Consider the following 12,935-nt stretch of genomic DNA (forward strand, 5'->3'; position numbering starts at 1 on the left):
GAGGAGCAGCTGGCACTGGTGTCTGCCCAGTAACCTGATTTCCAACCACTTCCACCAAGCAGGGCTGTGGAGGCTCTCCTGCAGGTGTGAGCAGGGACCTGCCAACATCTGGATGTGCTCATGAGTACCAGGAATCACCTTTCCCATTTAAAAAATGGCAGAAGAAACCAGATCTACTTAAAATAAAGAAGCTTAAAATGGAGAGGGACTGAAACTAGTTAACAGAAGCTGCCACTCAAAATTTCACCCAGCTGTGGTTTCTCCTGCTGCAGCTGGTGACAAAAGGAACAAAACTCCTGTGCATGGCAAGGCACCAGCACTCCTCAACCTGCCTGGAAATCTCTTCTTCCATTCAGTGGACAAGGTCTTGAGCTGAGCTACCACCAGCCACTCCTTTGCCTGCTGCCAGCAACCACAACTGCAGCAATTTGCAGCTCCTGGGAACCACTTCCCACCTCCCCTGCTGCTCCACAAAGCATGGCCACTGCTCCTGCTCCACCTGAGCAGCTTTTCTTCAGCACAGCTCCTGGGGACTTGGAGTGAGGAGCCCTGACAGGCCCTGAGGGGCTTCATCTGGCTCCTGTGTACAGCACCCGGGGTCCCCAGGGCAGGGATGAGCATCACAGAGGATCCCAGAGAAAGGCAGGAGATGCAGGGTGCTCGGCGGGTGCCGCTCAGACCCAGCTGGGAGGGGATGGCTTGACACTTGGGTTGGGTCACAAGGGGTGTTCTGGGAGTGTGAAATAGCCAAGAGAGGCAGGGAAGGGAGGTGGTACCTTCGGAGGTGCTCTCCTCAGGGTTGCACTGGCAGTATCTCCGGGAGAAATGAATCAGCACCCGCTCCCGCTCCTGCGTCTCTCCCATCAGCGGGAAAGCTTTCAGGAACGTCCTGCAAAGAGAAGGGGGTACTTAAAGATGGGAATCCACCTGCTGGGGGGCACCCACGCTAAGGAGGGAGATGAGCTCAGGGTCCTCAGAGCAGCTAGGAAGGTCTTTGTCCTCCCCCCAGCCTGCACACCCCTGGGCCCCTGCAGGGGCAATGGAAAAGGTGTCTGTGGAGCCAGCTCTGAGCTGTGTAGGGAAACGTGCTGAGAGCTGCCCCACTGCTGCCTTGATGGCACCAGGATGGCTCGTCCATCCCACGGGAAGAAGCTTCTCCCCCTTGCTCTGCTTTTGTACGGGATGGGATTCCTGGCTCCAGCACAGGGAAACAGGTCGTGGAGCCCTCCTGCCAAAGCCCCCTCGTGGTGGCAGCACCTTGTGCCAAACGTGACACCAAAACAAAGATTTAACTGATAAACCTGGAGCTTCCCCCCAGTCCCTGCTCCTATCACATCAGCAGCCTCCACAGCATCACCAAGTCCAGAGGAGGAGGAACCCACCTCTCCACTCTGTCCAGCCCAAGCCCTAAGCAGGGGTGCCAGGGACAGCTCACCTGAGTGCTTTGTCAAGGGTCAGGCCAGTGAAGTCAAAGAAGCTGAGATACTCCTCTGCTACCAACTTGCTAAATTCGTTACTGTAATTAAAGAGGGAGTAGTCAGCCCCTTCATCAGGGAAGAAGACACTGCCTACAGACTGCTGCCTCCTGGCCAGCTCAAACTCCCAGTGATACCCTGCAGATCTTCCCCAGACCCAAGGGGCTTTGTCCTAGCTTGAAATGCTGCTGGAAGACCTCCAAAGGGCTCTGTGGTGCCCACAGCCCAGCTCTGTGCCTGCCAGCCCAAGACACCCAAGACTGAGAGCTGTGGGTCCCCAGTGCCCCCCTCTGCTCTGCTGCTGGCCAGGCAGAGCCTCCCTCCAAACCAGCTCATAGGAAGAGGCCACAAGGATGTCCTCTGCTCTTCAGGCACCTTCTCTCTTACCTCATCCATTGCTGGACACGTCCCCTCCTCCTACTTCAGTTTTCCTGCTCTCCACATTGACTCCCATCCCACCTTCTCACCCCAGCATCTCCCATGGATGTCCCTGAGCCCTGTTCATCCTTGGGTGCTTCTCCAGAACCCATTTCCCTGACACATTTCTGGATCATCCCTGGGCACTTGTTGCTTTTCAAGGCAGAATGGGTGCTGTTAAGTTCCTCTATCTACACAACTCAGGTAGCCCAGGTGTAAGAACAAGCAGTGAGTGCTGGCAAGAAACGGGAGATGATCTGAGTATGCTCACTCCTTGCCAGGCAGAACTCCTGCTCCCCACAAAATAAGGAGCATATTGCTAAGTGCTGCACTGGGAGCTTCACCCCAGGACACGTTACAGAACTCATTCCTTGTTCCACAGCGTTTTTTCACCTTCTGCTGGGAGGTGGGTGCTGCAAAGCCTCTGGCACGGATGCTGCTTGGAAGCACAGCACAGGGTGGGATGTGCCAGAGCACTGTGACAGCTCCAGGGCAGAGAGGGCCAGGCTGAGTTCTGAGAGACAGGATGTGTGCTGGACTCTGCCCAGGAGACTGTTTCAAAGCTTTCCAAAGCCTCACACTCCTAAAGCAATCTTACCATTTGGGATTGCTAGCTCAGGGAATGAACAAGTCCTCATGGCCCCATGGCCCCCAGGGTGAGGCTGGCTGAGGCACTACCAGGATGCTTGGCATCCAGATCCCTGCCAGCTTCCCAGGGGCACTGCTCACTTGCCCTGGAACCTCAGAGCGAGGTGATGATGCAGAAGATGACCACGTGTTTGTGAAAGAAGAGGCCACCACATCCCCACCTCTGTGCCAAAGAACAAGCAGAACCCAGCCCGGGCTTCCTCTGGCATCCTCTTGGCTCCACCTCTGCCAAGGACCTCACGTGTTGGTTGTGCTGGGAACCAGCAAGGGCTCTGCCTTCCCCAGCCCAGCTCCCACCTCACAGGTCCTGAGTACTTCTCCCTGGGAAATTTTCTCTCAAGTCTCCTGGGTGCTGGGGCACCCTGAGCACACAACAAAAACCTCTGCAGCCATCAACCCAGAGGAATGATGTCTCACTCCTCTCAAGTTGCCTTGAAGGACTGGCCCTGCCCAAGACTCCTGAAGTACAAAGATCTGACATGTCTGCAGCCCAGCACAGAGCCTGAGGGGCTGGCTTGCTCCTGAGATATCCCCATGGCCAACACTTGGAGCTTTATCCTCATTTAAATCTCAGGCACTGGAATGTCCCAGGGCAGTGGTGGAGTCCCCATCCCTGGAGGCATTTAAAAGGCATTTGGAGCTGGTCCTTAAGGACAGGGTTTAGAAGCTGACTGGGGTGTTGGGCACAGGTTGGGCTGGATGAGCTTGGAGGTCTCTTCCAACCCAACCATTCTGTGATTCTGTGATTCTGTGACTCTGTGACTCTGTGATCTGCTGTGCAGGAGAAAAGTGACAGAGATGGGCACCTCTGTGATGGGAATGATGGGAAGCCTCTGGAAGGCTTTGGAATACTGATTATTAATGAGTATGAATTATGTTATTGATTTATCCCTGAACAGTAAGGGATTTAAGCAAAGGAGGTGTAGGCTGGATGAGCTTGGAGGTCTCTTCCAACCCAACCATTCTGTGACTCTGTGATTAAACCCTGAACTGGTCCTGTAGTCAGGGAGGATGAAGAGGGTCCATTCCCCCTCAGGGCAGCCCAGGATGGGAGGCAGACCTTGCTGCCACTCCTTCAGCTCACCAGCTCTTCCTGAAAGCCAGGAATCCACAGGGAATTTGTGAGCTCAGGACAAGAGGTCTGTGTCAGGTGCTGTGGTGCCAACACTCCCCAGCCTGGGTGCCTCTTTGGGTTCCTCTCTGGCTGGACAAGCTCCAGGCAGCTCTGCTAAGGGGACCAGAGGGTGGTGCAGGACATCTGGAGGGACACAACCCTCAGGAGTCAACAAATCCCTGTGTGGAGCCAGAGGCATGGATGAGACACTTTTCCCCAAGCTCCAGAGCTCCTGGATCCCAGAGCTCCCACACTGGCCAGGGTTAACCCATGCCTTGCTCTGAGTTTTAGGTCTTTGCTCTGCTTCCTCCTCCTCCTGGCCAGGTTAACCCTTGCCTTGCTCTGAGCTTTAGGTCTTTGCTCTGCTTCCTCCTCCTCCTCTCTGCCTGTGCCAGTCCCAGCCCCTCCTGCAGCAACAGCTGAGACTGCAGCTCAGCCATGGCAGGGACATCCCCAGAAGGGAAGGAAAAGCAAAGTGTTGTCCTTGGGGACATGTCTGGCATCCTCTGGGGGTGGCCCTGTCACACAGTCACCCCCTGCACACCTCCTCTGACCTTACCCCCCAGACTGATGCTGCCTGGGCCTGTTTGGGGAGGTCTGAGTGACAACTGGGTCACAGCCCACCCCAGGGCATGACACAGGTGCCCTGATCTTTAATCCCAGTTTCATTCCTGCTTCACTGGACATGGACAGAGGAATCACCTTGTCCTCTGCTATCCAGGATCCTTTTTGTACCACAGTCATCTGGGTCAAAAAAAAAAAAAATATGCTTGTCCATAAGACAGTTTAATCTCCATGCAACAAGAGGCAAGAGTGGTGACAGAGCTGAGATGATGCCACAGACAAACTCAGGAACAAGGATCCTTCATGGAGAGCTCAGTTGCCAAAACACAGGCTCTTCAGAGAGAGAAAAGTAATTTCTGAGGTTTTTTGAGGTTAAATTCACAGAATTGTGTCAGCTAGAAAGAGATACCCAACCTCCATTTCCTTGTTTGCCAAGATTTTTCTACTTGTTTGACAGAGATGAATGGTTTGGGTTTGGGGTTTTTTTTGTTTGTTTTTGTGGTGTTCTGTTTGTGGGGTTTTTTAGAAAATTGCCAATAATCAGAAAGAAAGAAAGAAAATTTTAAAAAGGTTAAATTAGTTTAAAAATTTAAAATGAGAATTTACTTTTTGAACAATCCTCCTACATGGAGCTGGCCTGAAAGCATCACTGAAGCTTCCCCTGCTCCCCCAGGGGGAAATTGGCCTTACATTGGCTTCAGGGAGCAAAAACATTTTAAAACACACCTATCCTCATCCTTCTTCCTTTCCTGCTCTGCAAATCCAGGAGCCTGCAGCTCTGACCAGTTTTTGTGCTGGGAAATGATTGATGCCAAAAGCCCAGCTGATCCAAACAGAAATTTTCTCCTAAAGCCTGGGTCAGTTCCCAAACGTGGGCACCCAAACAGCTTCCCAAGGAATCTGAGGATTGCAGGTGTGAGAATTGCAGGGACAAAGGGACACATTCAGATGCTTCCCCAGGGTTCAGTTTCTTGAAACTTCCCCACTCCAGGAGCTCTTGTGGCAAATTGGCAAAAAAAAAGGAGAAGGATGCGAGACCTGAGGCAGCAGCAATGGACTTGCTACAAGAACTACAGCAGAAAAGAAGAACAAGGATGCTGCCAGGTGATACAAAGAACCTCTCTAGGAGATATTTGAGGGCTCCTTTTCTGTCCCAGGACAAAGCTGGGAGTCACAGAAAATCCTTGGTACTGAAAGTTTGGATATTTGCTGAGGGACAGTTGTGTCCTGCTGATCCAGACAGAAGGGAGACATTTTAAGGACATTAAAAAAAAAATAAACCAACAGCACAGGTTATATCTGATCCAGGAGAAGGATAGTGGGGATTGGTGTCCTCACACCCACTGACACCCTAAAATAATCTGTTACTGCTACATCCATTGCTGTCATTTGTTTCTTAGACACATCTGTAACTCTCCCACTTTTGAACAAACACTTTTTATTTCCCTTCTGCCTTTCCCAGGCAAATATACCAGCCTGAGGTTCTTGGAGCTGTGGTGTGTACCTGCCTCTCCATCACCCTCTTTATGCCATCTACACAGACTGGGTCAGGAGGCACTGCAGCAAGAAGGTTTTGGGGTGCAGAAATTAAAAACCTGAGGACTGGAACCCAGTGCAGATCCAGGTCTGTATCCCAAAGCCTTTAGCCTGGGGATTGCCTTAGGGGAGGTCCTGATGGGCTCCTACCAAATGCTGGAAGCTCTTGATTCTGGCAGGCAGCACCTCGAGGCACTTAACTCCCACTACAGGCCAGCAATTTGTGGGATGCAGCTTCCAAGGGCATTTTCCTTGGATTATTTTCCACCAGGAGGATCTCCAGCAGCCCCGACTCCATCCAGCAAGCCCTGCTACCATCTGCTTTCTCCCTTCCTGCCTTTTTCCTGTCCTCCCAGAGCATGCCCACCCCTTCCCTCCCCCCTCCCCCCCCCAGCAGTGTTTTTCCTGGCCACATTCCATGCTTCCATCTCCATCGACCCCCAACCCCACACTTACTTTTTCCCCAGCTGCCGTGCCACGTCGCAGCGTTTGAAGCCCTCCAGGTTGTAGAGGCGTTTGGCCAACCTCTTGGCAGCCTCCCCATCCACCCTGCACCCGTTTGCCAAGGTGTCTGTGCTGCCCTGGTCCAGCTGCTCTGTGCTGCCCATCTCAGAGTCAGAGTCTGACAGGGTGTCCTTCAAGCTGGCCTCACTGCACAGGGAACAGGAGACAATTCAAGGAGCATCAGTTTGATGAAACCCGAAGAAAATGACTTTTTTGTTGGTGGTGGTTTCTTCCATGAAATATGGAAAAAGCAACTGGATATTGGGCAAAGTTTCTTTCACTTCAGGTCAAATGAAAGAGTCCTTTTTTCTTTGCAGATGGGTAGGAAAAGACTGAAAAGGTGACTACTCCCTAGGAAGTAAGGATGTACCTGAATAGGGCCTAGAGGAAAGCTGGGGAGGGATTTTTTTATAAGGGTGTGGAGAGACAGCACAAGGGGTGATCCCTCCCTGGCAGTGTCTCAGCCCAGGCTGGATGGGGCTTGGAGCAACCTGGGTTGGTGTGAGGTGTCCCTGGCTCAGGCTGGAACTGGATATTCCTTAAGGTCCCTTCCAAGCCACGGGATTCCATGCTCTGTTCCAAGCAGGCAGCCTCACCACCTTTTTAAGCTTCCTCTCTCTGGTATGAAAAGGGATGCAAAGCTCTTTCAGTCTTAGGGACAGCCAGCGTGCTCTTCAGGTTATTTCCCAAGGGTGAGAAACCTCCCTTCCACAAATCCTACCCATGGGGCTGGGAGCAGAGCTGCTGCCACTGCTGGGATGCTCCTCTCCCAGTCCCTGCCTGCCAGCATGAAGGCTTCTTCCCACAGACAACCCCCTGGGCAGCCCCAGAGCTCGGGAAGCAGCTTTATTTTCTTGCCCAAGGCCAGTTACAGCATTATGGGCACATCTGTGGCCAGCTGGATGTATGTTCTCACTCCAGACCTCCCATGGCTGCTCAGCATCTGCCTCCCTCACGCAAGGACCTGTCCTGCTGCCTCCCGAGGATGATGATGGTTTGGGGCTGAGCTGGTCCAGAGGATGAAATCTCTGCTGATCTCCTGTCTGCAGCAGAACTTTTGGGGAGGCATTCACAGGGAATGGCTTTTCCTGGGCTCCCCTGCAGTTTAGGATCCTGGCTTTGGGAACAGGGAGGAGCCAGAGGCTCGCTGGGGACTGGCTGGTTTAGTTCCATGGGCTCATGGTCCCCAGCTGCAGTCCTAACTAATGGGTAGGGAAGTTTTTCCTGTTGCTGTCTGGCCCCTCTGCCATGACAGAGGAAAAACAAGGAGAAAAAAAAAAAACTTCATCACTATCACATCTTGCTCCTGAACTTGGACCCCTAAGACAAGAAGCCCTTTGCCAGAGGAATTTCCTTACCTGATGGAGTTAATGATCTTGGTGGCATCTTCCTCTGAGCCTTCCAGGTGGAACCCATTTGGGATACTCTTCAAGGACAAGTGGCTCAGCACATTTTCTGACCTGCTACTGGTGATGGAGTGCCTGAGAGGGCTTCCAAAATCCCCCTCTGTGGGCTTTGCTGCTGCCTGCTCTTGCTTTTCAGCAGCCATGTGGTGCTGGACTTCTCTCTGCTGGGCTATGAGTTTCTGTTCCAAGAGTTCAGGGCTTTCCTTCACCCTTTGCTGGATCAATGGTGTGAGTGGAGCCTCAAAACTGACACAGCTGTCTGTCTCATCTGTCAGGGAGAGGACATCCAAGGAGTCCAAGCTGCTGTAGTATGTCCCTTTCATAAGGTCAGACTCAACAATCTTCTCAAAGGTCGAGCTGAACCCATCCCTGATGTCTTTGAATTGAAAATGTTCCTTCTCATCCTCGCTGTACAGCAGCCTGGCATCTCCTGAAGCAAACCTGGACCAAAAGGGGAAATGGAAAAAACCACTCCAGGTAATTGCTGACACTTTTCCCCTCGGAGGGAGGATGGAAAAGAAGTGGCAGCAGTGATTACAGACCCTCAGGACCCCTCTGGGGTGTAAGTCCCCTGTTCCCTATTTTATTACAAGCTTCTAGAGCTGAAGAAGTTTTCTGATGAGGGATCCCAGGGGCTGAGCCAACCCTTAACTGGGTCAGGCCCCAGTGAAAAAGCCAGAACAGTGAATTGGAAACCTTTGCATCTGGCACCTGCTACTGGATCCATGGCTGGACTGGATTTACCCCACTGGTTATCTCTCCCTTCAAGTGCTCCAATTATGGTGACTTCAAAAGCAAGAAAATCCTTTAAGATCGAGGCCATTTCATCAAACCTTGGATGTCTGCAGCAAGTGTCCTTGATCCTTTTTATAGTGGAGAAAAAGCAGAAGCTTTTCAGGAGCAATTAATAGGCTGTAGCTTCAGCCTTTTTTTCTTAGATGAGGCACAAGTGCAAGACACCCTACAAATGGATTTCTCTGCACTGAGAGAGATGGAAAAGGGGATGGCCACACATCCAGGCAGGAGGGGATCCACACCACTTTCCAGCTCACCTGTAGGATTCAGGCACGGCATCCCAGACATGAGAGGAGGCTGCAAAAAACCCTGCAAGCCTGACTTCCAGGGAAGCAGGGATAACTGTCAGCAATCCCAACTCTTTTGGGCTCGGAATGCTGGGACATTCATCCCAGGGGACATCTCAACATGAACCCCCACTGGAAAAATGCATCTGAGGCAAAGCCAGCAACGTGCTGGGAGCCCTGGGAGGGTTCAGTCCCTCCTGGAATGCACCAGGCTGCAAGGACTTGCCTAAACCACCCCAAATTTCTCAGGTGAAGCCTATCCTGTCACCTCCAGCAGCCACTGCTGCCATTTGCTTTGTCACAACCAGGATGCTCTCATGGTGGCTCTCAGTGTGTGGCTTTTCCTTTGGCTGGGATGGAGGTCACTGTCCTCACCCATGGCCACACACACAGTGCTTACAGGATGTGCATGAAACAGGCCCTGACAAACAACTTTTGGCATGCTTTAAAAGTCTTTTCTGATGCCTGAGTTGGTGGAGACTCCGATTCTAAACCCAGGTCTGCAATGCCCTGAGCGAAAGCTTTCCTGAGGCTGCAGACCCACATAATAATAATCCTTTCATTCCAGGAAACTCTCCTCCAGTTCATCAGAGCTGCCATGCAGCAAATCAGACAGCAGCAGAAATGAGGCAGAACCCCAAAGGCCCCTGGTCTTTACCAATCCATCCATGCCTGCAGTGCCTGGCCATGCCCTCGTGCCCAGAGATGATCTCCTCCTTCCACAGAGCAGGAGGAACTTGAAAAACTTCCTCTCCTTGTGACAGGAAGGACTTCCCAGCCTTGCCTGACCCCAGCAAAGGGAGTTCTGGACCTGCCTGGACAGCTTGTCCCTTTGCCAAGCTTTTGGCAACAACCCCCATCCCCAGTGACCTCCCATATCCTCTCCCCTACAGAGGCTCTGGGTCCCCACACCAAGGAAAAACCTTTTGTGAGTTCCCTAAATCCTCCAGAAGAGCCAACACAGAAGTTCTTAGCCTGCACCACCTCACTCCCATCATCAGCATCCATGCACCACGGTCCTGGAGCATCCCTGGAGGTTTGGGGCACAGTACCAGTGGTGCTGGGGACTGGACTGGTGCCTGCAGGTGTTGACTTGGCTGCTCCTGGCCATCAAGCCCATGAAGAATCCATCAAGCACCTCCTGGATATTGCTTAGCAGGTCTCCCATTGCCATAACCCCATGGTTCCTGCTCTCTCACCACGCAGAGTCAGTTTTATTACTGCTCACACCACAGAGATTGTATTTTCCAGCCCTTTATTTATCTCTTGAGCCCAATTTTTTTACAGAAGGCAATGAAGTGAACAAGCCCGTGTCCCTCTAAATGTCCCAGCAAAGGCTGTGTGGGACAGAGGGCAGAGACCAGGCCAGGAATTGTGGTCCTGGGTGGGCACTAAATCAGGCTCATCACAGCTCTCCTTGTACGGTCCCAGAAAAGATTGAGGACCAAGAGACTTTTTGCAACTTAGAGCAGCCCAGAAGCATCCAATTCAAGCAAAGCCAGGGCAGGGTGGGAGAGAGTTCAAAGCCTCACTCGTGTGAATGAACCTGACACAGCCTCCCCAAAGAGAAGTGTTGTCTACTTGTTGCTCAACAATTGCTTCAGTGAAGTAAAGAGCAGTCTATTTAATTGCATTGTAATCAGGAGGTTTGATTTAATGGAATTGGAGTTGCCCAGCAGCCCCATCAGTCCCAAACCTGCAGGGTCCACAAGCCAAAGGGGGGGATTCCACTGTTAACAAGTTTGAACGTTTTACACAACTTCATAGGGCTGAAAAGAGAGACTATGATGCTCTTGGTTTGCAGAGTTGTCAGCTCCCTGAGATCAGCAGGGCCAATGCCAGGGGCTCCTGGGAAGGTGAAAGACCCCAAGTCACAATGATTGGAAACTGGGGCTCTGAGCCAGTGTATCTGCATGCCAGGGGATGAGTGTGGCATCCCCTGGGATCCCCTGGCACAGGGGATGCCACAGGACCAACAAGAAAGGGGGAAAAGGACTCAGTTAACTAAAGAGAAGCAGTAAAGCTTTGGCTTCACTTCCTTGGCTTTTTACACAACCATTTCTTGCACCACACACGAGTGGGGCAATCATGGATTCTTTCTCCAGACCCATCATGGAGTCAATGCCCTTGGATGGCTTTTAACCCTTTAACTCTCTGTGGGTTCAGAAGGAAGAGCAGGACTCGACACCTTCTTGTAAAGTACTTGGAGCTTTGGGAAGAAAATGGCTCCTACAAGCACCAACAGCAGCTGATGACAAGGGATTTGCTCCCCAGGAAAGCTGACTGCCCATTGGTAAAAGATCAGTCCAGAGCCAGAGAAAGCCCAGGTTCTGCTCTATCCAGAGTGGGTCATAACAGAAAAAGCAACATACTGAAGGGAAGAAAAAAACTGGGGAAACTCAGAGCTGATGCAGACTGACAGTGACTTCTCAGTGCCTGCATCCAGCTGTCAGCTTTTTCACTCCTGGCCCACAAGGATCTAGGAGAGCCAGACAGTCAGCTGGAGTCAGGAAAGATCAGCTTCATGCTGGGCTTGGCCCAGTCCCATGTTTCTGCCATTTACCCTGGAGATAGGTGGTCAAAGTGCTAAGGAGCTCAAACCCAGTGAGCTGACCCATTCCCTGGGCACTCAGCACTTTCCCAGCTTCCAGCTGTGTCCCTGAATTTTTCCAGCTGCCTTTGAATACAGTGTGTGACTTGTCCCTTGTACATTCAGCTTCCAAAAAAATTATTTGCTATTCAAATGAATATGTTTAGAGCATAAGATTATGGGCTGTGCAGGCAGAGCCCAGTCAGGTTGCATCATCTCCAAATCCTGCCACTTCTCCCAATTTAGGCCCTAGTACTTTAAAATAATTGCACTACCACGGATTGCAGCAACATTCACTGATCACCCTTAGCTTCATCTTGAACTCACAAGCTCTTCCAGGGAGCCATATACCAAACAAAATTGTTCCCTTGCAACCTGAAAGATTTGTAAGCACCTAAGACTTAACCACACAGCTCATGGAGCTTTTGGGGGACCTGCCCTGGGTTGGCTCCCCAGCTCTGGGGGTGCTGGCACACCAGCAGCCTGCACTGGATATTTTCCCTCTCCAACATCTTCAATTGTGCTGGTTGAAGCAGTGCTGGTCCTTCCTGCTGGGGACCTTGGGTAAATCAAACCAGCAGCTTTTTACTGGGGAGCAATGAATTAGGAGAGGCAATGGATTAGGGAGGTCCTGCCCAAGCTCCAGACCACACTCGGACCAAGTGGCTCAGCCTGAAGGTGATTCCCAGGCCACTCATGGCCACTTGGCCCCTTTTACACCTTCTCCTCTCAAGAAGTCCCCACGCTTCTCTGGGACATCTGCTGCTGCTCTTCTCCAGAACTCTCCTGCTTGCAGCATCTGCCCCAGGCTAGGAGAGCTACCTAGGCAGGGGCAAAAGCTTCACAGAGTCCACAGCCCTCAGCTGGCTACAACAGAGGCCCCGGGATGGTTTCTGGTGGTGAAGAGAAGCATCCCTACTCTTCCCAGGAAAAACCTTCCCTCCTCCCAGTGACCAGTAAATTCCCTTCAGCCTCACCTGCATAGCCCCACAGGGAGTCCAGGCACTTGCAGAGGCAGCAGATCAGCTGGAAACACTGCTCTGGGGGGAGCATCCCCAGCCTGGAGGGTTCTCCATGAAAAGAGGCCACCAATGCAGAGGCCAGGGACACTGGGGGACATTGCACGTGTTGCTGCTTTGCCTCAGGCACCTGAGAACAGGTTGGCCCTGGTGTCCCTCATCTCACTGCTGTGTCTGTGCCACCCAGGTGCTGGTGACACCTGTGGCAGGTGCAGCAGGGAGCACAGCTCAGTGCTTTGCCCTCTCTTACCAACGGGGATGCCCTTGGGATGCAAACCTGCCAGGGGCTGCCAGGGACCTCCAAAGCTCCTAAACAAGCCCCACTCCCCACCTTCCCCTGGCTTTCATCCTTATCCTAAATTATCTCAAGCAACTCTGCCCCAGGTGACAAGTAAGACACCCCCAAAATGAGCACAACTGGCACCAGCTCCCCCCAGATCCCTGAAGCTGCTCCTTGCCTTCAGCCATCCTATGGCTCTGATCCCGGCTTCTCTGCGTTTGGAGCAGGGAAAAGCAATGTGAGAAGCCCAGAGAGAGAGAGAGAGAGAGAGAAAAAGAGTGAAAAGCCAGAGTCAGCCAT

At 52.1% G+C, this 12,935-nt stretch overlaps 1 protein-coding gene across 3 annotated transcripts in view; it reads right to left on the bottom strand.

Moving 5' to 3' along the window:
* The window catches only part of PSD2 (pleckstrin and Sec7 domain containing 2), an 82,477-nt gene that overhangs the window by 28,235 nt on the left and 41,307 nt on the right, over positions 1-12,935 (bottom strand). For 2 of the 3 annotated variants that reach the window (XM_071758859.1, XM_071758858.1), the window contains exons 4-7: positions 7,617-8,105; positions 6,211-6,405; positions 1,436-1,516; positions 777-889 (exon numbers count right to left, since the gene is read on the bottom strand). In XM_071758859.1, the coding sequence (XP_071614960.1) occupies positions 777-889; positions 1,436-1,516; positions 6,211-6,405; positions 7,617-8,105 (878 nt within the window). The remainder of the gene's footprint in view (positions 1-776; positions 890-1,435; positions 1,517-6,210; positions 6,406-7,616; positions 8,106-12,935) is intronic. The other variant, XM_071758860.1, reaches the window with a different exon arrangement.

This window comes from Heliangelus exortis, chromosome 15 (assembly GCF_036169615.1).
Source record: "Heliangelus exortis chromosome 15, bHelExo1.hap1, whole genome shotgun sequence".
Lineage (NCBI taxonomy): Eukaryota > Metazoa > Chordata > Aves > Apodiformes > Trochilidae > Heliangelus > Heliangelus exortis.